The 23,771-nt window shown below is 43.4% G+C and overlaps 1 protein-coding gene across 3 annotated transcripts in view; it reads left to right on the top strand.

The window, feature by feature from the left end:
* The window catches only part of VIT (vitrin), a 54,159-nt gene that overhangs the window by 16,790 nt on the left and 13,598 nt on the right, over window positions 1–23,771 (top strand). For 2 of the 3 annotated variants that reach the window (XM_010581234.1, XM_010581235.1), the window contains 10 exons: window positions 300–365; window positions 1,380–1,536; window positions 3,500–3,633; window positions 7,883–7,960; window positions 10,793–10,873; window positions 12,636–12,842; window positions 13,499–13,549; window positions 18,448–18,486; window positions 18,588–18,644; window positions 19,283–19,345. In XM_010581234.1, coding sequence (XP_010579536.1) covers window positions 300–365; window positions 1,380–1,536; window positions 3,500–3,633; window positions 7,883–7,960; window positions 10,793–10,873; window positions 12,636–12,842; window positions 13,499–13,549; window positions 18,448–18,486; window positions 18,588–18,644; window positions 19,283–19,345 — 933 coding nt within the window. The remainder of the gene's footprint in view (window positions 1–299; window positions 366–1,379; window positions 1,537–3,499; window positions 3,634–7,882; window positions 7,961–10,792; window positions 10,874–12,635; window positions 12,843–13,498; window positions 13,550–18,447; window positions 18,487–18,587; window positions 18,645–19,282; window positions 19,346–23,771) is intronic. The other variant, XM_010581236.1, reaches the window with a different exon arrangement.

Here is a 23,771-nt window from a genome sequence, read left to right as displayed (position 1 = left end):
GCACTTAGCAAGTAAACTTAACAAGGTAAGCTACATTCATATATTGTGATGTATGTTTTAACATAACAGTGTATGTCTCTTTCACTATTACACTTTTCAAATCATAATTCTACTTACCGAAGAAATCAGTGCCCTTGCTGGGACAGGATACTGGGACATGCCACACTAGAACTGAGAATATTCCCATTTTATTTTTTCAACCTGTTGATTCAAATTTGCAAAATCTCATGCACAGGAGCTTGTGGTGACTGATGTTGACAGTCCCCCTTTTTCCTGATACTATGTTTTCTTTGTTTTAGGTGTGTCTCTTCTATGTACATATGCAGCTAAGGAAACCACAAAGAAGATGAAAAAGGCTAAGCTATGTAAGTGGTCCCAGTAGTATTCTTGGCTGCTTTACAGCAGGCACGTCTGATGCATTAAAAAACTGCAAAGTGAGGTTATATTCTGGTAACTCTTCACAATTTTCTGCAGAGCCAATGGGAACATATGCTAACTAACATTCTTTTATTGAAATCAAATTACTAAGTAACTTGTGCTACTGAACATGTGTAAAGGGGAAATTGTGTACTTCACTACTAAAATGTATCTTCATAGGTCATTAGGTACCACACAAGGATCTAAGCAAGCACTAAGGTTTCCAAAGAGAGAGACATAATTGTGTGCAATGGACTTGCTGTAACACCAAGCACATGTAGCTGATTAGCATGAGACAAGTGGTGCATGTCCTATGCACTACGATGTATAAATTTCAGTTATACTGCTGTAAGAGCATTTCTGTCCACAGATTATTTTGCTGATTTAGTTGACAAACAAGCCTGCTGTGACATTGTGAAGTCACACTTAAACCCCTTGTTCAAAGTAAATTGCACCCAGCAAATAGTTTTAAAAATTAGGGACAAGATAACGGGCTGTGGCTGCAGCCTGGTGTTATAGAATGCACGGAGCTCCATGAGCACCGTAGGAGTCTTGGGAAGCATCCTGCCTCATGTGTGCACAGCCCTTCCTGGTCCTGATTCGCAGCCACCTCTTCCCCTATCCCCTCCTTCCCACGTTAGCCACAGCCTGGGTGACTACACTTCTTTCTCTCTCCCGCAAAGTGTCATAAGGGATATTTCCTTCAGAGAAGCAAACATTGAAGGTCAGAAATATCCTCAGGCTTCTTTATTCCATCCTTAGTTACAGCCACATCCCTCGGTATAGAGGTTATAATGTGTTATATTGTAGATGCAGAACACATAGACATGTCTTGTATCCCAAAATCATTGATATGAAGGCATAAGAGGAGGGCATCCCTGTCACTCACTCATTATTTCATGACAAGGTCACTCAGCTATGAAAACATTCAATCTGACTTTACCAAGATTTTGCACTCACAGATGTACCCCAGATCGATTGTGATGTCAAGGCGGGGAAGATAATCAATCCAGAATTCATTGCAAAATGCCCTCCTGGATGTCAAGATGTAAAATACCGTGTTTATGGCACAGACATCTATGCTTCCTTTTCCAGTGTGTGCAGTGCTGCAATTCACAGGTGAGTGAGTTTATATGAGCAAGGCACTCAGACAAAACCGTCATTTCAGTGCAGGAAACTCTCGGCTTTTCAAACTCTTTAAAGTTCCCACTGCCTTGTAAGTTTGATTGCAGGCTGCTGTTCTAGTAGAAAACCTGCAAGAAAGACCATGTGTGATGCAATGGATCCAATCTTATAAAGTGCTGTCAATCTTGTATTCTGATTGAAATCAGTCATGTTTGAACATGTTCCTCAACCTTTGGAGAAGTGTCCTGAGATTTGCAGTTCTCTCATGCATGCATAGCAAATTACTGTTGTACTATTATTATTCACGCGGAAGATAGGGATGGAGCTGCTGCTGCTAATAAAGCTTCAGAAAAAAATAGGCATATCACCAGTGATGAATACATATAACTCTCATACTTCTGGGATTGGTTTTGGTTCTCCAGATTTGAATTTAACTGTCCTTGACATCAAAGGCTGAGTAATGTGCTTTCCTGCCACAGAAAAGGACACTAGACAAGGAAATGTATATGACAAATTTTATAGCACAAATTTTGCTGAGTTTTATTAGCCATGTGAAAATGTGCATAAAATTTTAATGAAGAATAACTTCACAACCAACCCTGTAATTGTAGGCAGGATGCAGAGGCAGGATCCATTCAGCTGAAAATGCAGTAAGAACTTATAAAACCTGATTGATAGCGTGGCTTCATTTGGAGTTATTCGAGCTATTGCAGTGCTTCCAGTTCTGTGAAATAGCTGGGATCTTGAGTAAATGGAATAGTTAAGGCTTTGGGACATTACACCCCACCTCTGCACTGCGCAGTGCACAGGCCAGCGTGCCTGTGGGCGTAGGGCTGCCACCTCCTGGCTGCAGCTCTTTCTGCTCAGCCCCTTGCTGGGGAGATGACTGCCAGGTGACTGGACTTCAAACGACAAATTCTTCCTTCAGATACTAGTGCACAGTGGAAATTGTTTGTCCCTGCACACAGAGCTTGTTTCAAAGGGAAGTTACAAAATACTGATAGTGACTGCAATTTCCCCTGTAGTTTGAATGCTGGCTGCCTGTATTCTTGCAGTGAGGGTTTCAGTTTTCCTTGTTTGCCAGCTGGATTTGGCTTTGTTAGCTTATATGTTGCATTTCCAAAGACAGCGAATTTCCTTTCCTTGCAGTTATTTTACCAGCAGCTTCTTGCAGTCATCAGAGAAAGCTACAGCTCTAACATCTTCTTCACTATTGTTTGCTGCCCACTACTTATTTTCCTGCAGTGTCATTACTGTCATTACTGCCCTACCACCCTCTAGAGTCGCAGTTGCTTCCTGCGACTGCTTTCCTAATGATGTCACAGCAGGTTGCATACACTGAAGGTTTTCTGTTTGTCTTGAGACACATTACATCATATGTCAAACACCATTTAATGTGCACTGCACATGGAGCCTGCCAGGTTTTCTACAGCTTCCAGCAACATTGTGTTCGGTTTACTCAAGGCTGAGGTCAGAACCAAGCTTAGCTTTTTGCAGATAACACATACTGGAACTCAAAGAAAACAATTTCTTTACAAAAGAAAAAGTTAAGCGAGTGGGAGGTTTGCCTCAAATTTGTATTTCTGGCAGATGGGTGGCCCGAAAACTCCTCTGAGTACCTCTCCCTGCATCTTCAGTTACTCAGTCAAGCTTGCAGGAATTTTAACAAAGGCAGTAGCTTGTTCTGGTGTGCAACTAGGTCAGTCTTAAACACAGGACCAGTATATCAGTGGGAAGAGCAAACAGATCCTGACAGCACTTTGTAACAAACTGCTCTTTCTCAATGTGGAAGAAGCACAAGTATTTCATAGCAGCAGACATAGTAGTAGCATCACAGCTCCAATGTAGCCCCTGGTTTAAAAGTAAAAGTGAATGCTTCATACCTCTTGCATTGTTGAACAGTTTCTAAGTTTTGGGCGGGAATTTCCACCTTCAGACACCATGTTTCCCCTTGCAGTGGTATAATTGACAACACAGGTGGGAAGATCCTCGTCCAGAAAGTCGCCGGCCACTCCGGTTACCGCGGGAGCTTCTCCAACGGGGTCCGGTCCCTGTCACTGCCACGCTGGAGGGAGTCCTTCCTCGTGTCAGGTACCGTGGTGAGCGCTGGAGCTGCCTGCCCTCCCCGGCTGCTCCCCACTGCCCGACCAGGCGGGCAGCAACAGGCGGAGGGGGAGCAACCTTCTCATTTTAGACACCTGTTTAGTCACCACAGGCCCATCCCACCTAGCTTTAGCATGAATAATACACTTGAGACAGTTTTTATTCTGGGCTTCCTGTATTGCCCACAGAGACGTACACTCCACCAGCGGTGTGCTCCGTTTAGCCCAGTGTGGGTCTGAGCCCACTGCCAGAGGAGACAGGCAGTCTGGACTGACTCTCTGAGGGCACATTAAGTCCTCCTACAACGTACGAAATCCGAGCCTCAGTGCTGATGGGGAGGTCTTCCTATTGCACTTGCCCTCCACCCTGTAAGTAGTGCTGCTAAGGGAACTTGAAGCATCCTCAGCCCATACCTGAGTTCGCATCTTCTGAAGTAACTTCTGACTTCTGTCATCCCATCTCAAGCCACATATAGCCATACTGTGTTTATGCAAACCCTATATTAAGCAATTCTATTGGTGCATCCCAAGTATGTTATGAATTGTCCCCACCTCTGTTAACCAAACTGTTTTGATATCTACCCAGTGCAGGGAAATCCATCTTAATTTACGGCTCATTCCTTTTTTTTCGCATAGTATATACAGCAGCTCACTTGCATTCACTGACAAAATTCACAGATTTTTTTTTCTTTTTTGTAAATTAGATCCCCTTCACACCAGCTTTAGATTATTTAAGCCCACTTGCACTCATTCTATCTATGTGAAAGGAGGGTCTAATTTGCATTGCTTTACATACAATTTCTAAATCTAACTTCTTGCTGCATCCATACAGTGGGTCAGCTCTTGCTGGTCTGCACTTTTGGAGGTTTAAGATAGGTATGACCAATTGATATTGGTTAACTACATCATTCCTGGAAAAAATCAACAGCCGAAGGATCTGAACAGCCACTGAAAATAAAGAAATGTTCTTTTCATGTGAAAGTTTGTGCGCAACAAAGGAGGCCTCACAAACTGACCAAAATGAACTGTCATCTGGAGGTTTGCATTAATACATGTGGATGCACTTTTTGCAGCATTCTGCCATGGGTACACTACATTATGAGAAGGATTTATTTTGGATGAGTAGGAATTTCCTGGAGTCGCTGAATTGCTACTTGTACTTGTTGCTGCTGTTTTTTCCCCAGCAAACAGCACATTGTAATTCCGGTACATAAATGGGAAATAAGATGTTTTTTTTTACCTCAGCAGCTGCCCAGTTTTTATCCCATAAAACTGTAGGAATTTTTGATTTATAGTAACAAATCTTTATTCTTAATTAATGAGACACTATAAAAGAAGATACAAGAGAAAGTTACAAGTTACATGTAAGAGGAGATGATGAGAAATCTGGGTATGTGTAGGCACGATAAGATTTGTCCCTCATGCACTTAATTTTATGCGTGCTGAGTGCTCTCACTGATGTCAGTGGAACTACTCAGTCTATAAACTAGCTCAAGAATAAATCTAACATAATATATCCTATAACATATATTATATCATATTACTTATATTAAAAGGAAGAAAACTCTCCACTATACCTACGGAAAATGTGGGAATTTTAGCATTTTAGAGAGAAGTTCAGAAGACTAAAATCCCAGGAAGGCTGTGCTATTCATCTCAGCAGCCTGAGGCTGAGTGCAGACAGATCTCACTCTGACAAAGAGATGAGTTGGGTTTGGTTTTTTTTTACAATTATGACTCCTAAAAAGACAGAGCTGCATAAAGCATTCCCCAATAAAAATACAAAAAGTCACCTAAGGGATTAATTTCAGAACAGCTTTAGAGCTTAAACTGAGTGCCCTATTCTCCAGCTGAATTCCCTTTCAGCAGACCAGACCCGTATGTGATACTGTACCCTGGAAATGTGCCAACAGTTTATTCCCAGTTAGGATATTGTCACCAAGAGTTTGTGATGTTTAAACTGTGAATGAGCATCCGCACAAAAGAGCACAGAAGAGGAATCCTCGGGGGACCCAGGCGATGAAGTGGTGTGATTTAGGGGCAGTGGGGAAGGAGGTCTGTCCTCTGGGATTAAAGCAGCCAGCACACCAGGAGGTATGCAAATGCACTGGTATTCACTTTCAAGCACTGAAATGCCTTGGCACGCACTTGAATGACTCCATTCAGTTTAGTGGGAGTTTTGCAGCTAATGGGTTAAGAAAGTAGAGTCCTAAACCTCTGGGTTTGCTAGGGTGAGGAGCCACCACCCCATAGCTTGTACTTCAATGGCCAGAAGTTGAGGTTTTCTGCCCACATGTAACCCCATTTTTAAGTACATTAAGCAAACTCCAACCTAGATGTAACTTTTTCCGGACAGTGAAAAAGACTTGTTACCACTGCTCCAGAGAGCAGGGCCACATTCAGGTCTGGCCTCAGACCTACCTCTTGGTCACATATGGGATGCAAGTTGCTGTTGATCAAAAACGCCAGACTCCAGGAGCAGCCAGCCTCCCCATGCTAGCCAGTTTATTTGCGCAGCAGTGGGCTTCAGGTTTGCATTAGAAATCAGATTAGCACAGAAATATTCTAAATTAAGATCAGAGTATTATGCTATTACTGCATCCATGTACCAACCACTCATACCTGACAACTTTGCCTCTGTTGTGGATGAAGAAATGCATCTAGAAATCATCTGCAATCCTATAAGCCTTCCATCTTTCTACTAAATTGGCAGAAGAGCTCCCTACTCCTGCTTGGCTCCTGATCCCAGTTTTAGCTTAGGGGGAAGTAGATATGAAGACCTGCTGCCCTTCACTTAGGCCAGCTTCTGTGAGAGACCCAAGGGCAAGAAGGAAGCTCTTTCCAGCTTGTCCTTGCATGCTGACTTGCCAGCTCTGGTCTTTGGCAGATCTGTGTTGACTTTAGTGGAGCTGCTCTCAGTTTATACGACTGTAAATGAGAAATGGAATAGCTCCTTACATCATTCATTGCCTCATTAGTAACTCAAACTAACTTCTTCATCTAGGTCTTTTTAATGACATCTGAAATTTCAGAGAGGAGTAAAACAAAGGAGACATAGACATGAAAAGGGACAAAGGACAGTGCCTCTCCAGCTCCATGGCCATCCCTGCACATAGAGGACCAGTTCCTCTTGCATATACCCTTCTTTGTAGGCCATCATGGGGGAAACAGCCTTCAGTTCCCAGGAGTGGCTTAATCTGTAGCAGCTAATTCTGTTCAGTGCTGTTGGTCTCTGGATTAGTCACCCAGGATGACATGCTCACAGTGCCATATAGACCTTCTTAAAGAATCCACTGAGGGAATAAAGGAAAGCAAACCTAGCAGCACCATCAAGACTCAGGTTTTGCAGGAGGTGGAGGTAGGTCTCACCTGAGGTGGTCCAGGTGCATGACACAGCACAGCATCTTGTAGAAACAATCACCAGGGTCTGGAAGTCCTACATCCACTAACTCCTACGGGCCAGAGCAGTCTTTCCTATACTGGGCTTCTCTGCAACACTTTCCATTCAGTGATACATGGGAATATAAAAACTGCCCCAAGAATTGGAATTGCATGGCCACATATACCAATAGAGATGGTATCTGCTGCTGCACTAAAAAGACTTGTGGTTTAAAGCTTAACTGGGAAATGTACCTCATTGTTTTAAGACAGGACCCTCATTTTAGATCTAAATATAGGTACCATATGTTCCCACACACAAGCACAGCCTTCTTTCAGTGTTATTACTGAAAAAGACTGTTGCCGGAAATGGCATCTTGCAAAAGTGAGGTCAGAGAAGAATGCTGTGTGCATGACAAAATGAATCCCACATCAAACATGCTTTCTAAGTCAACTGCATAGTCAGGCACTGGAAAAGGCTGCCTAGGGAAGCTGTGGGTTTAAGTACAGGTTATACAGATGTCCTTCAGGAACAGTCCCCTTATGCTTAACACCATCTGAGAGCAAAGGAATGAACTAACTGACCTCTTCAAATCCTTCCCAGGACTGTGTTTTCATGCCTTCCAACTTTTTTTTTTTTTTTATGATGCTGGATTTAGGCATTGGTATTTTTAGTGGTACGGTTTTGAGATTTCTGCCATCAGATGAAAGAAATCTTTAAGAAAATGAGTTGGGCAGTAAAGAAGTGGGGCCTGATTCTCAACACACATGTTAGATGAGAATTTTATTGCAAGAAAATTTAGAATATTTTGTGATGTTTTCTGATGGGGGTTTTTTGTTGATTTTTTTTTTTTTTTTAGAGGGCAAGCCAAGAAAAGGTGTGACATATCCATCAACTCTTGAATATTCTTCTTCAAAAAGCACAGCTGTTAAATCAGGCAAGTAATTGTGATTGACTTTCCCTTACATCCATTCACAACTATCTGTTGTGGCTTCTTAGTTGTGTAATACAAAGATATAATTATTCAGAGTCAGAAGTTCATGCATCCCTTAGTATCTCATCCAAATCCCTCATGGTATTTTTTTATGTTAAGCATATGGAAATTATCCCAGACAATTTCTATTTTTTGGTTGTACCATGTTTCACAGACTTCTGTTTCTAAGTAGTTTCCCCCTTGCTTTAAATCCCCCTTGCTTTGTTAGTGAGCGTGATGTACTGATTGATTATATGAAAGTATTTGAGGTTATAGATGTTGACATTCTCCTATTGTTATTCATGTTATCTTTTGGGATATTCAGTGTTGAGAGTATAATAATAAACAGTAATATAATACTAATGACACAGATGGCAATGCACAGCAGCTTTACCTAAGGATGATACAATAAGGAACTGCTCTGTAAGACTCAACTCAGTTTACATAATTTAGTTGTGTTCAGAGATCTTTGATCAAGTCTCACACCAGGTGGTAGTTGATATTCAAGTCTGTCACTGAAATGACACTTGTTTATACCCCCTGTAACAACTGTGTAATGTTCAGACTCTTTCTTGGGGGTGTGAACTAAAACAAAATTAATGGCTCATACTATTACACACTTCCTTAACATGTCTCTTTTGCTGACTGCTGAGCCTAAGCCTTCCTGAGCTTATCCACTGTGAGCTGTGGTATAACAAAATGTGCTGCATCTTCTTTATGAACTCAAATGCCTGTCAGTGGGTGCATCCATCCAAGGCCACACAGGAGTTACTTGGAGTCCTGCTCTTCTCCTGTACATTACTGTTTGGTCCTTGGAAGCAAAGTGCAGAGCTCTTTCCTCATCTTTAGGCTTTTATTTGCACAAAGGCAAATTTAAATCTGAAAGCTGTAGCTGTTCAGACTGAAAATGCATCACTCAGAGCCATGCCTTTAGTTTCCCATACCTTTGCATTTACAATCAAATAGGTACAGATTTGTATATATCTTGAGCAGGTATGCAGAAATTACTGACTAAATATTATGCACTGCTAGAAGGGAGGCAATACCTTAGAAATCTTGGCTTTTTCTAAGAAACATTTACTAAAACTACATCTCATCATTCCCAAATGTACCCACACTTGAAGTATCAGCCCAAACATCTCACACCAGACCAGGGACAATCGCAACGAGGGTAGAGCTCAGCAGGCAGCAAGTAATGATTTCTTCCACCAGTGCTAAAACCCACATTATGTGAAAATCAGTGTAGAAATGGGGAGCATCATCAGGTACATCTCAGTCACGCAAACAAAATACCAGGAGCTTGTTCCTGCAGCAAAACAAAGACGCAAGCGGCTTCCTTCACTTTGTTCTTGAATCAAACAGTATGAATGAAAATGTTAGGATCCTAGCAACAAAGACTGTTGCATTCACACAGACAAAACCCAGGATGATCAAAGGAGCAAGTAATAACTGTTACATGAAACCCAGTACTTTAGGATGCCACTGCTTTGCTTTGCCCAGCCCTGTCCCACAGGTAGCAAAGAGATCTGACAGTCACAATCCACCTTCCCTCAGCCCAGCTTGGCCTCATCAGCCCTCCTCAGCCCTGCCACCTCAGCTGTACTCTGTTAGAAACTGCTTGTTCTTAAGACAAAAATCTCTGTAATATGGTGCTGGGGCCATCTTGTGATAGAGGATTCCCTACTTCTCTTTTTAATTTAAGAAAACTACCTTTTTCTTCTCATTTAAATTATAGAGACCACATTGTTCACTTGGAAACTTAAACCCACTATCTGTGGGAGGTAAAGGCAGTCCTTTGAGGATTACGCTCACTTGCTGCCAGATTAGTGAAAAATCCTGCTTCACACCTGATCAGCTGTTGGAGATGCAGTTTTGGTCCTCATCCCAGGGACACTGGAGATTCATAGTGCCTGACATTTCTTTAAATGCTGCTGGTGGTTACAGTGCATCCCAAATGCTGGGCAGAGCAAGAAAAACCTTCCCAAAACTGTAGCTATTCACAGCTGGTAAAACCAATCAAAAGATGTTTTAAAAAATAATACAAATTTTTAGGAAACCATCAGCCCTGGAGTAATTTCTCAAATAGGTCAATGCTGCCAAAATCAACTAGAAAAAAAGAAAAAAATGGAAGATCAAAATCCTCCACTACTCAGTCAGACACAAAAGCACAGGCAGATCCTTTTGTAGGGTAGCAGTAAATGAACTGCAATAAATGTTCCAAGTACTTTGATGACTCTGGGTCTTAGAAGAAAAAAAGGACCAAAAAAATCTCCCTTTTCCTTCTAAGGCAGTCCATGGCATTGAGGATTTGGCCCCATGATGATCTGATAATGTCAGGCAAGAAAGAACTACATCTGAATGTGAATTAGTGACTGAAATATTGTATGTTAGCTGGTATTCCCCAAACACCCTACACACACTGTGATCCTGATTCTCAGGACACACTGTTACTCAGAGGAAAAATCAACAACTTGATGCATTAATCTTATGAGTATTGGTTTATTAGTGGTAAAAGCCCATATATATTGCTCAATTCAGAAATTCTATTGACGTTGGCAGGAGCTTTTGGGCAGTAAAAATGCCTAAATTTGGCACCAAAAATATGGGGTGAATACTCTCTAGAGCCACCCAGCCATCACTTTTTCTTGCTTGGTGAGAAATCTCTGGTTAGACTGACTGACTACCTAATGCCGGGTGATGGAATGCCTTCCTTTGGAGACTGATAATCTCTAAATAGGAGAGTTAAATTATTTTCTTTCAGAGCTGCCTTTCCTAATGTGCTTAATTTTGCTTCAGAGCCTAAAAAGCTAGAGCAAGACCTAAAAGCTACAAAGAGTGCAGATACCGCTAACGCATCAGAAAAAGCATCGGAAGAAGGTATGGGTTGGGGATCTCAGTGCCCTTTTACAGTATCCATCCCAGTCTAAACTGCCTAAACAGCTTTACCTCCCCATCCAACCTCCTCTCTACCGCCTCTTTCCCACCAAACCCACCCCATTACGTGAGCACCTGCAACGGTGCTTGAAGAGCATGTGCCAATTCAGAGAAGAGAGGGCACACTCTCAGTTTAATTTCTGCCTGTGCTTTGGGTGAGTTCAGATGTCATGAACTTCAAAACCCTGCATTAAGGCTCTCAGCAATCTCCTGTGCAGAGCACGTGCCCTGCAAACCCTTTGAAGATACTGTGAGGGAGATGGGCACTCTGCCTGCAGGAGCACTGGGAACAGCTAGCCCTCAAGAGCCCTCCTCTTGTGTTAAAGGCTCCATCAGAAACCCAGCCAACATGTACCAAGGCAGCATCTTTTCTCTGTTCTTACTACACTGCTTCCTTGGGTTTTCTGCTAATACTGTTAGCTCCCAGCCTCCTTGCTCCTTGCTGCCTGGGGTATAAAGCTGGCCGATGTGCCTGCTCCCTGCTCCAGCAGCACCATATCGCAGAAGACTCACTGTGCCCTCTGCCTTCTTTCTTCTAGTGCAGCAGCGTGGAGCAGGGCACCGTTTAGCCCAGAGAGCCATTCACACTGATTTTTTCAGCTGAGTTGTTTTGCTTTTCTTCTGAGCTCTCTTTCAGCATTATCCCATTAAAACTGTCTGAGATCTGAGTTTTTCACTGGCTAGCATTAGGTGGTAATTAATCCACCAGACAGTTTCATGACGACGCTTTCCAAAAGGAGAACATCCAGCAATAAAATACAAGCTTGTGCTGTGCAGCAATGAATAGACTGCACACCATTCCCTCTCAGTATACACAGTGTGTCAAGCCATCCCCAGGGCTATGGGCAGGAGGAAAGGAACAAGACTGAGGTGAACATGGAATATATTTTAGGGCAGTTTTTTGTAGGTGGATGGAGAAGATAACAATGAAGGATCTTTTTTGAGACAATGACTTGAAAGAACTGTAAGCAAGTTAACAATTTCGTATAAGGATATTTAGGATGCAAATTTTGCAAGTAGAATTGTCTCTGTTCTCACAACAGATGATGCATTTTAAAAGCAGTAGCAACTGTGAGATGAGTCAAAGTTAGATGAAATCATCAGCACCTCCCAGGTGCTGCTCTCCCCCGCTCCCCTCAGCCAAAGCCCTAACGCTCCCTGTTCTGGCTCTGACCCGCTCCCCGAATCACCGTTACCTAGAAGTTGTCTTTCTGCCAAAAGCATTTCAGTGCTGTGATGGGCAATGCATATTTTATTGTGGTCTGTGACTCAGAATGGCCATCTTTTATTACCAGATGTCAGTTGATTTCCATTTATATGGACTTTCTAGCTGTTTAATTACACTGAGAAAAGATGATGGCAAAACAGAAACTGCAACTGACTGGTTGAACCATTTCATAGGCCTGAGACATCTGTGAGGTTGCTAGGTGTTCCTGGCCAAAGCAGAAAAGTATAGGGGAAACACTAAGGCTGCAACAGGCTGTTGTCAGCACCCTCCAGACAGCGGTGTAATACTGTGTCACACAGGCACCTGTGCGACACACCCCCACAGCAATGAAGGCACTAACGGCTCCACAGATGAGGATGCTTGTACCATCTTGAGGAGAACATCAGTGTCTGGTTGCCTTAAACAGTGAGCACTATTAGTGATGCTTCCATGCACGTCACACATCCAGCTGCAGTGATCATGTCACTGTTCCTACAGGGGACGCAGTCCGCAAAGAGTATCAGACATCTCCAGTGCTGACACCAGCTACACAAATGGCCACCACAACCCCAACACCAACGACCACGACAACAGATCCTTCCACCACAACACCAAAGCCAACCACAACACCTGCGACAATCAGAACCACAACAGTTGCAGCTGCAGCCAAGACTAGACCTGGACTGCATAGGGTCAGAGACATAGGTCAGTAGCATGGATGTTTGCATTGCTTTCCTCCTGACCTACAGCTTTCCTAAAACTTAAGGAAGAAGACATGCAGCTGAATATACCATGATTTAGTGGACCATTAATTCAGTAATTCAGTGTAGAAATATTAGGAGTGGATAAAAAAATTAATTCCAGCAGATAAATTGGAGTTAGAGTTGTGCCTTTGAGATACATACAAAATTAGTGTGTCTCACCTAAACGCAAACATGTAGATTCTCTGAGATGAGAGTTCATCTGCAGTAAAATTATGGCTAGTCTTTATCTTTACATATAATATACTGGCATATAAACTAATTCATGTGGGAGTAAGCTCTCCATCCCCAAATGCTGTCATGATTTTCAGGAATAGGAGTCAACAAATAGTTCTTCGATTCACATGCCTGGACTGAGAGTTCAACAAATAGGTCAAGACTGATTTAGAATTAATTTTGTGATAACTTTCAATAAATGGAAGTTGTAGTATATTTTTTTGTAACAGCTTTTGGATTTTAAAGATTAAAACACTATGAAGGACATCTCATATGACTTTTGCACACCTGGTTTTCTTTAATCTTTCCTTCTCCATTTATTCTTACTCATTAACATTGGGGTTTTTGGTTCAGTAGCTGAAAATTAAAATCTCTTATTTTTAGGTTCTAGCAGTGTCCACCCAGCATACTCATCTGTGGTAGCTGCAGCATCAAGTAAGTATGGTGAAGTAAGTATGCCACAAGGCATGCAGTAGAGTGTATTTTAAGGCAGCAATGATTCAATAACCTTTCAAGCCTCAGCAAACTCAATGACTGAATCCATATCTGGATTTAAAATGAAAAACAGATGCTTGGCCTGAATGTCAGAGATGCTGATCACCCACAGCTCTGGGGAAGCCTTTCTAGTGAATATCTATGCATTTCAGCCTTGACAAATACTGGGTTTTGCAACACTTGAGCCAAAGCTTGTGCTGTTTAAATCATGATTACCTGTTGCTTCCTTCTGTCTTACTCTCTCGAAGGGAGACTTGATTTAGTTGTAAGATACGTGATGCAGAGGGCTGCATAGCCATCTAAACTTAGGGCTGAGAGCTCTGAAATGCCGAGTTATGTTAAACCAATGCTCTTTCAAAAACCTCAGGCTGTGGTTCTGAGCCTGGCATAAATGTGATGTTATTCCTGGCATGCCACTTGTGTTATTGACAACAGAGTGGTGGCTGCTCAGAGCTCTGCATCTCAATCCAGAAGCCTGCTCTCATTCCAGCCCACAGCCTGCAATGCAAGTATTTAGAGGTGTTTTCCCGTACAATGTGTAATTGCTCAGCTGTGCGGTCAAGTAAAAAAGAATATTTTCAACTGTTTTCAAGTTTCTGAGCATGGAGATAAGATTGCTTTTGAGTGAAAAGGGAGCTGGGCCATCATTAGGGTTTATGCTCTGTTGCTATTTCTGACTGCCTTGCGCTTGGCTTTGCTCTCATATACATAACTGCAGCCCTCCCTGCTGCCAAGTAATTCAGAGCCAAGCACATGGCAGGGCAGGTATCTTTCAGGCAATTCAGGTCTTGAGGGAAAGCATTGTTAAGTCAAATATAGCTGCGAGCCCAGAATAAGGGCAGGGGCTGGAGGGGTTAATCTTACTGAGTCAAATGTGTAGGTATGTGTATGGCAGGATTTACAGAAGTGTCAACACAATTCAAAGGAGTTTAAATTCAGTGGGAATCTGCATGATTCAGTACCTAATGTGCCTGTAAACCTGGTCCTGCTTGTCGCTTTCTTTTCTATTTCCTATTCCCGCAGGCTGAGCACAGAAGAGGCCACTACTGTCTTTACTAGCAATTAGGAAACCCTGTTTGAGGTTCCCCAGTCAGAGATGCATGTTGAGGGTAAAGTTCTGGCAACACTGAAATCAGTGGGAAGGTTGTATTTGTCTTTAATAAAACCAAACCTTTAGTCAAAAAATGAAAAAAAACAAAAATAAAAAAGCACTCACTTTTTCAAGTCTTTCAATGGTCACTTCATTGCAATTTGGATCCATCTTTCTTCACAATTTTCTTTACTGAAGTTCTAAACATAAATTAACTCCTAAAAGATTAAAGTGATCGGAATTAGGGATAGGTTATTGTGAGCTGGAGGATTGGTGGAGACCTACTTCTGACTTCACAGACTTCATTTCTAGGACCATGTCCAGCATGTCTGTACTCAGTATTTGGCTTCCTGGATTCTCCTGATCTCTTCTTGATTCTAAAAGAGAAGAACTGGCTAAAAAAAAAAATACAGAAAGTATAAATAGAGTTTTGAAGCAATGACCATACACAAAGCAGTTTATGAGTTTTCTCTGTCTGAGGAGCCTTTAGGACTTACTCCTATTATTCGCGCCAGAGTTTCTGATGATGTCATTGGCCTTAACCAGAGATTAGCTTGACTGGACAGAATCAAATGTTCTCCTGTCCATCTTGGCTCACAGGGACTCACAGACCTACCTCTCACAGGGCACTGGTAGTCTGCCTGCAAAAGACACCTCAAAAGTAAATAGCCTTGAAATAGAGCACAGTCAGAATGAGCACAGCTGTGGCTGCTGTTAGCTCTGGTGTTTCCATTTCCAGCCACTGGTGCTGGCAAAAGTTCACAGAAGCAGAAAAGCAGCACTTGCAGATTAGAGCATTAAAGCAGAGGCAAAACTCCTCTGTCCTAGCTCTTGCTGTTCTTTCCCCTTTATCTTCTGTTTGTCAAAGATACAGAAACAGGAAAAGTATCTGAGACTCTGTGACATCACAGGACCCCTGCTTTAAAGACTTGATGTGGCAAAACTGCTAAAGGAAAAACCACCAATGTGACTAACATGACATTTGACAGCTTATTCCTACCTGCCCTACTAGCAAGTGCAGCACTTCACCAGCGCAGTATGTGGTAAAGGATGACCCTGAAGGAGAAGCAGCAATGGCAGCAGGCTCTGAAAGTGGATGCAAACTCTCTGCAGCTCTGGGCACAACTTTAAGTTCATCCACGCTCTGATACAATGACAGCTTCTGCCTCTTTCCAACAGCAGTTAACTAAGCACACTCCCAAGGGCCACGAACTCACTTGCCCTCTCCCATCCCAGCTCTTCAAGCAATCCTTTCTTGCACAGCTGCTTGGACCCTAGGTGAGGATTGGGAATAAATCCAGTGCTTCTGTGAACACTGCAATCATAAACCATGTCACGATCCTTGGTGCCATACTGAGGCACTGAGCTGCAACCAAGCATCAGGCAGCAAGTGCCTGGGCATCCTCAGGCAAGGCGCTGCCCTGCTCTCTGTGCCCAGCTCGGTTCAATGGTTGCACTTCTTTTCAGACAGGGACTCTAGCCTGGGCGCTGCCTACCACTGGACACTACACTGCTTTCATCCCCAGCTGTGACTTACTATAGTAGTAAAGAGAAAAAAGAAAAAAAACAATGAGGAAACAACAGTAGTGCAATTGCTAGAGAAAGCATTAAAAGCTCTTCTCCAGCAGCACCACACCACCAGGGCTCATACCTTCAGGATGCACTGGGTAAGGGCTCCATCCTGGCACTAGGGAGAACAGCTGGCATTTATTTTTTGGATGCTGCCTTTCCCCCCAAGTTAACCCGGACTACTTAGCCCATCAAAGGTGCTGACCAAGTTGCAGAAGGCCAGGCATGTTTTGTGCACAGAGTAGCTGCTGGCCTTCTCAAATCAGTTGCCATCATTTGCAAGGTCCACTCCAAATTGCATTCCTCTCTGCTGTCCGCATCCTTTACTGCCTCCACACCTCCCTGCTCACTACAGGACTTGCTCCCAACCAAGGTTTCTCTACTCCACTGCTCTCATTTCTGACCCAGTTCCTGGGATTCTCCTGGTGACTGTCCATCCGCAGTTTGTTACAGACTTCTTCTAGTCCTGCCTCAGCCTCCAGCTTGCACAGAACTCTGCTTTAATGAACACACATTCATGTGCCACAGGCTCACTGGCATCTCAGATTTGAAGGAAGAACAAGTCTTGCACACCACGGAAGTGCGATTCCAACCTTTCCCCACTATCACCACTGTGTTTGCCCCTGCCAGCAAAACCATGGCAGAAACCAGCTTACTGCAGGGATGTGACAAGACGCCTTTGGGAGGTACAGCAAGAGGCAACAGCCCCAATGCCCAGCGCAGTCAAAAGGAGCATAAAGAAAAATCCACATTGCTAACGGGGGTGTGGAGGGTAGGGTTAATTCATTTAAGAAGTGGCACAAAATACTTCTGATACTGAACTAATCTCTCCTTACCCTCTTGTACTGTGTTTCTACCGACCTTTTAAACAGTGTTATGTACACATTCGGACTCTTCTGTGGCAACCCCAAAACAAGGCGAGCTCTCAGGCTCAGAGTTAATTTTCTTCCACCTCTTTGCCACGTACCGATCTCCTGTGTGGAAAGCATGCCCTGCACAACCCCATACAACACTGCTGCACAGACAAACTTTTCCCTCCACAGCCTGAAAACTCAGCCTGTGCTAACCATGGTCCATCTGGAGGCAGACCTAGAAGCTTACAGAGTTTAAAAGCCTTGACAGTTTTGGCAGATGAGCCTGTTATTTCCTTAAACAGGATCTCTTTGGTGTCTGGAGTTTACAAGTTCTCTCAGGACAGCTCCTAGAAATCCCATCAAAGGGCTTCCAGTGGCCTGTGAAAGTTTGAGTTTGGGTCACCTAATTTTGCAATATCAAGTTCCCAAGGAGCAGCAATTCCTGTTTTCTGAGACAACCATTCAAAATTATCTCATTTATGTTATCATATTGATAAAAATATCTCATGAGCCCCTGTCCAGTGTTCATAGGAGTCAGCTAGAACATTCCCACTGATTTCACCAGGCTTTGGAATTAATCTTTCTGGGAAAACTAATGAATAAAGGCTTGTTAAAGGATAAGTTTGTTAACAAGCTTCTTAAGAATAATTAATGAAATTAAAAGCATGATTAAAGACATGGTTTTTATCTGCAAATGCTTTGAGCCATTAGTATTTTTCAGCAATGGAAGTTTAATAACCCAATCACCTTAAAAAAAGCCTTTTGTGTACACGTGGTGAAGACATTTCAGACACATGAATTCTCCCGCGTTATTTCTGTCATTGTCTCATTGTTTACAGTCTGCCTGCTTGCTTGTATCCACTCACTCTCTGCAGAAAGGGTAGTATCTGGTCTGGGGGGTTATTTTGGGTTTGGGGCTTTCTTTAACCTTTCTCACACGACCAGCACAATTGGATGGTACTGAAATAGAAATAAACATAGATAACTAGTGTGAATGAGAGAAGGAAAGCTATAAGGGAAAGCAAATCACAGCAGCGACTACAAATCTTTTAAATGCAGACCAGAGACCTGTGAAAGTAAATATTCCTAACTGAAAGGAACATTAACTAGGCTAATCTATATGACAGACAGAGCAAGGCAATGCTTTTTTAAGCAGGCTCAAAATATATAGCTAATGTCTGAGAAAGTATATTAATGAAAACTCTCTATATATGAACCATTAACACTGATAGCTATAAAATAACACTCAGTGAAAAAGCCAGGTAGCAATAGTCCTGAACAAAACATGGTATAAATCACACTTTTCCATTTTGATGTCTACTTAGGACAGGTTCAGGCTGCACAAGGAAGAGGACAGAATACAGGTACGTCTTAAATTAGTAATAACTAGTAGATTTGTATTGTGAGAATACTAGAAAACCTTGTGTTTAAGTTCCATGTACTAACTAATATAATATTTTCAAAGCATTCAGGGGCACTTCCACCTCTGCAAGTAACAGGAATATTTTACGACCCAGTACAGGTAAAGGCATTGCAATCCCTTCTCTAAGTCCTCCCCATAGCTAGTTCCACCACTCACATCTACTGAGTCATGCAGTAATGCACTGCTTTTCATTCCTAACCACCTTCATAGCAGGATGCAGTGAGAGCAGATATCACACGGGTTATTGCATGACAATAGTGCAACATTTAGGAAAAATAATGAAACAAATAATTAAACTTAAAATTAAAAGAGTATTCTAAAACCATTTATAAAGGTCTTTTATAATATTTGCTGTTGCAAAATGAGAGGGGAACTTTGTGTCTGTGTAAGTTTGGGGGATGAAGGCCTGACCCTGGGAGGAGACACGTGTTTTCAGTTTCCACACGCTGAGCATGATGAGCATCTCAGGACCCACTACCAGTTGTTGCAGTGCACTAGTGAATAGCTGTACTGTGCAGCACTTACTAACATTTAAACTATTCTGCTTTTGCAACCTCTTTCAGCTTTTAAATTTTTTTTATTTTTTTTTTTTAATTCATTGTTTCCACCTTCCTTTTCCATTTGGTTTGAAAACATGTGCAGAAAGACAGTTCAGGGCCACTGCATCCCTTGCGCTCGTGCTTCTCTCTCCTCACTCACTGGTGTCTAACCTCTCACCTCTTTGTCGGATCACGCAGGTATTCAGCGCCAAGAGCCTGTTGCCACCTTCCAGAGGGCTGCCAGCTCTCCAGCCCACCTGGGTGAGCAAGATTGCTAGCAGCAGATTTTCTGCTCTCTTTTATAGTTTTAGCAACCCCAAATTAGCCCTCAGGCAGTACTGCGGATCGTTTTCATGTGTCCTGGAGGAGGACCAGGGCAAGCCTCACGCACTGAATACCAACTAGCAGCTTCCTGAATGAGAAAGGCAAAGGACAGCTCTGTCCCCAGCGAGCTGTTGTTTCAGGCCGTGGGAAACAACATCTACTGCAGTGTTTGCAATTTTCCTTATTTGTTAGTCAAAATGAGAAACAAAAAAAATAGCTCTGTGCAGCCTATCAGGTCTGCGATCAAGCTAAATCTAATCTTCTGCTCCCAGGAGCCTCCAGGCTGATTGCAGCGTAGAGGTTGACTGAGGGTAGAAACATCATCTGTACTTCCCTTCCTCCCTGGCTGTGCAATTTACCATCCTTCACCAGCAAGCAGCCCCATCAGCAGGCACTCTGCAAGGCCAACAACAACTTCCCAGGGCTCCAGAGCGCTCAGTGCACGCACAAACACTAACTCTCCCTTGACAGGACAGCCAAGTTTCTCAGAGATGGATTTTGTCTGGGAACAGCCAGAGCATGGTGAGGGATGGGAGCCAGGGTGGCAGTAAGGCAGGCAGGGCCGCTTCTCACCAACAAGGGCTGCAGACCCACAGAGCCCCAACAAGAAGAGCAGAGCTGGTCTAGTGGTGGTACCCAGGGCCAGCCGACAGCCCAGGCTTCCACGCAAGTCCCCAGCGACGAGACAGGTCTGACCAACTAAGGCAGGACCCAGACCAGCAAGGCAAGGTCAGGATCAGGATAGAAAGGTACAAGACTAGACACAGGTACAAGGAGCAGAGGCGAGGGTGCATGCTTATGTGCTGTCCCCAAGCAGTGCGGGTGGAAGCCCCCATGGATGCCTCCCACAGCCCTTTCTCACTCACACACAGCCCTTGCTCACAGCTCCACTGTTGCACCCAAGCCTGGGCCAAGGCGATAGAGCTGTGCTGCGACAGAGCTGACCTCTAGCATAGGCAACCAAACCCCTTGGGAAGGGGGAGGCTGTGGCACATGAGGGTGCTCCCAGGGCCCTGTGGGCTTTGGTGAGAGCTGGAAGGCACAGGAGTACTGCAACAAGAGAGAGCAAAATGGTTGTTGACACTGAGGTTAGAGGACATTATTATTCAGTAGAACTTTCTGGATAATAACGTCCAAGTAAGTTTACCCAGCAATCTCCTCATCAAAATGACAATTTGTAGTTGACCTAGGTGCAGCATATTTAAAATGGGTACACTTCTCCTCCTAAGATTTAATTTGTTCCCTCACTTTTCTACCTCTCTTCCTTGCTTCAGTCTCCTCTTCTTTCTGGTTTCCATCCGTGTTTGTCTTTCTCATATTTTTTGGCCGTATCGATGTCACAGCCATTTCTTTTTTTCTAATCTCACATTTTTTGTGCTCCCCGACTCCCTTTGTCCTTCTCAAAGTCTAGTGCCCACCTTCAGAGGGGAGACAATATTTTCCTGGACTGAACAGCAGAGCAAATATGTTGCCTGTAAACATGCTGGTCATGGCAATGCACTAATTACGTGACACCACACATAGGGTGGGGATAGCCTGGGGTGGCAGACCTGACTTCCTGGGAGGGCTGCAATGGGAAAAGCCCTAACATCTGGACCAAAGGATGTGCTGGCTAATCCTCATGCTAGTCGAATCTTTGCCAGAGAAGCAGGGGAACATAGTGCTGAGTCTTGTTCAAATCAGAGTTTGACCCCACCTAATTGCTTAAGGCACCTTAAGGTCCCCCCAAGGTGATTACAAAGCACAAATTTCCCATCATAAATGATTCTGTTTTCTTCATCACAGAACAAGATGGAAAAAACCCACAAACACATACCTGCCATATTCCCAATGAGTCCTGATCTTTTTTTCAGCCCAGGTTTTGGCAGCTTGGATGTGTTGCTTCCAAACAGCCAATTTTTCTAACAATCAAAGGGAAATTCCTGAACAAGTTCTTGCTTTCTTGGAAAGGAGAGTTGTTTTTCTTGATCCTACCAAGCATGTGCACGCTGCTCTGCAAACAACAGTGATCAGTTCTGTGGGTTTGGCCAGGCTGTCGAGGAAGTTCTTCTCATCGGCTCAGGTTAGCAAAAGGGTGTGCTGGTAAAACACCCTCCCCAACACACCGGTTGCCTGCACAGCGTCTCACTGCACATGCTTCAGAAGGTCCCAACTCTTCCAAGCTCTTGACAATGCACATTAATTCTCTTGAAATCCCATACTCACTTAGCCCAGAATTTTTTTTGAGACCATTATACTGAAGAGTTGTGGTGGTGGTGTCTTTTTTTTTTTTCTTTTAAAGACCAGTCTTGGAGTATTTTAAAAATCAACCCTTGATTTTTATGGGCATCATCAAGTAGAACAAAAAAAGCCCTAGCTACTTACAAGAATAATAATTTCCTTTTCAGATATGCATTTCATTGAGAGCTTTCTTCATTACATGTCTACGACTACATGCAAGAAATAAAGCTCTTGCCTGGATTTATGGGTCACTCAGCTGTGTATTCTGCATATTTGCAGCGAGCTACCCAAAATCCTTGGCATTTATCTAGTGCTTTTCTTCATGAAGAGGGAAAACACAGGGGCTTTCTCACCACAGAAAATTTTAAAAGGGTGTGAGCCATAAGAAGACTGCTTGAAGAAACAATAGACAGCTCCCACCCATAGGGATTTGGACAGACTAGAGCACCTGTGGTCATTTGAGTTGAAGTAGTTCTTGAGAAGAGTGAATCTAGAAAAACTTCAGCATTGCTCCTACTGACAAAAAGCAGTCTTTTCCTTTTTCAGCATCTGTCTGTCTTTTTTGAGCTTAACCAGTCAGAGAAGTTAGGGGAGTTTGTGCTCTGAGGTGAGTCCCTGGCAATCAGCTGGCAGCAGAAGCAAACCTGTGATACATGGGACAGGCACATTCCATTGCTCTGCATCCTTCAGCTCACATCCCTGCTTATGAAGAAGAGAAAAGATGGGCAGATCTTTGCGCAGCTCCTTGGCTGGTTCCACGTGTCGTGCACTTCCTACCGCTTTAAGCACGTTTTCCACTGCAACTCGCACAGCAGCATATTTGTACAGAAGACTGAAGGAGTGCGGGGTCGTCTTCATGATTTGCTCTTTGGCTGTTTTTTTCAGCTGGTCTGGCTGAAAAGTAGCCTCATATGAATCTTTTCTTTTCACAGTTACTGGACGCTTCTCTACCCTGGGAGGGTGAAGCACACCTTTTTTTGATTATCTACTCACAAGCTGGTTTCACTGAAATCTGTTGTTCTTCTCAGTAACAGCATTCAGGAGACACGTTGGCCACTCTGGTAACAAATGAGCACCACCACATAGGGTCCTCCTGCTCTGCAACCAGCACCCCTAGCTCCAGTTGCTGCTGATTCCTTATGACTCTGCTGTCGGATGTACAAAATTCTTGTAAATGACCCTGCCCAGGTGGATGCTAAACTAGGAATATTCCTCCTGTCTTTCCTCCTGTTTCCTTCCCCGTTACCCCGGCCTGCCCTTCTTTCACCCTACTTCTCATCCTAAGCAAAATCACAGCAAAACTTCTGTGTGTATCATGACTGATTTCTCAGCCCTTCGCTTTCCTCAGTTTTCAGATTCTTCATAGGGTGTCTAAGCAGTGCTCAGCATAAGGAGGGAAAGGGGTCTGGAAAAATCACCTTAGCAATGAAACTTGATGGGATTCCTCCTACCCTAAGGGAGACGATACATCTTAATCAGCCATCTGCCTCATGCAACGAGTCTTCCTCCCAAAGAGAAGCTGATAGCTCCTCGCTGGGACGGCAACCTAAGGACAAGGTCAGTGCCCTCACTAGGCTGGAGGATACTGGCAAGCCTGTGACTTTTTCCAGACTTACATTGTGGTTCACCCACTGGCTCTAGTCAAGAGCACACCAGCTGCCAGTCTGAGTAGGGAATCTCAGGCACCGGAGGCAGTATGGATTCAATGGGCCTGAGATATATGTCTTTGTAAACCACCCTGAACAAACCTGGAGATGGACTGTGAGGGGTCAAGGATCTCACCAGTGCTCCTTGGTACTGTTCTTGTCCTGGTCAACTGCAAGGGCTTTCATCTGGCTCTAACCCAGAGCAAAACATCACTTTTTGGGAAAGCTCTTCAGCAGGCTCCAAAAACAAAGACACTTTGGGGTTTATTTATGAAAGCAGAAGTTTTGATGAAGTTTTCCATGCCTGATAGGCTGCAAGCAAAATTTAGACAACTTCTTTGTGTTTGGATGGGCTGAGGGGATAGAGAAATCTGTAGATGAGAGGTACTTGCAGATTTTCAGTGGAAAACAACCTAAGCCCAGCAAAAATATACTGAAGTCAGTATACTTGCCTCAGTATCAATGCAATTTAGAGGAACAAGACTAAAACAGATCTA

The sequence above is a fragment of the Haliaeetus leucocephalus genome, unplaced genomic scaffold, assembly GCF_000737465.1.
Source record: "Haliaeetus leucocephalus isolate CR32 unplaced genomic scaffold, Haliaeetus_leucocephalus-4.0 Scaffold752, whole genome shotgun sequence".
Classification (NCBI taxonomy): Eukaryota; Metazoa; Chordata; class Aves; order Accipitriformes; family Accipitridae; genus Haliaeetus; species Haliaeetus leucocephalus.
The sequence above is the reverse complement of the archived record's forward strand: the minus strand, read 5'-3'. Positions and strand labels throughout refer to the sequence as shown.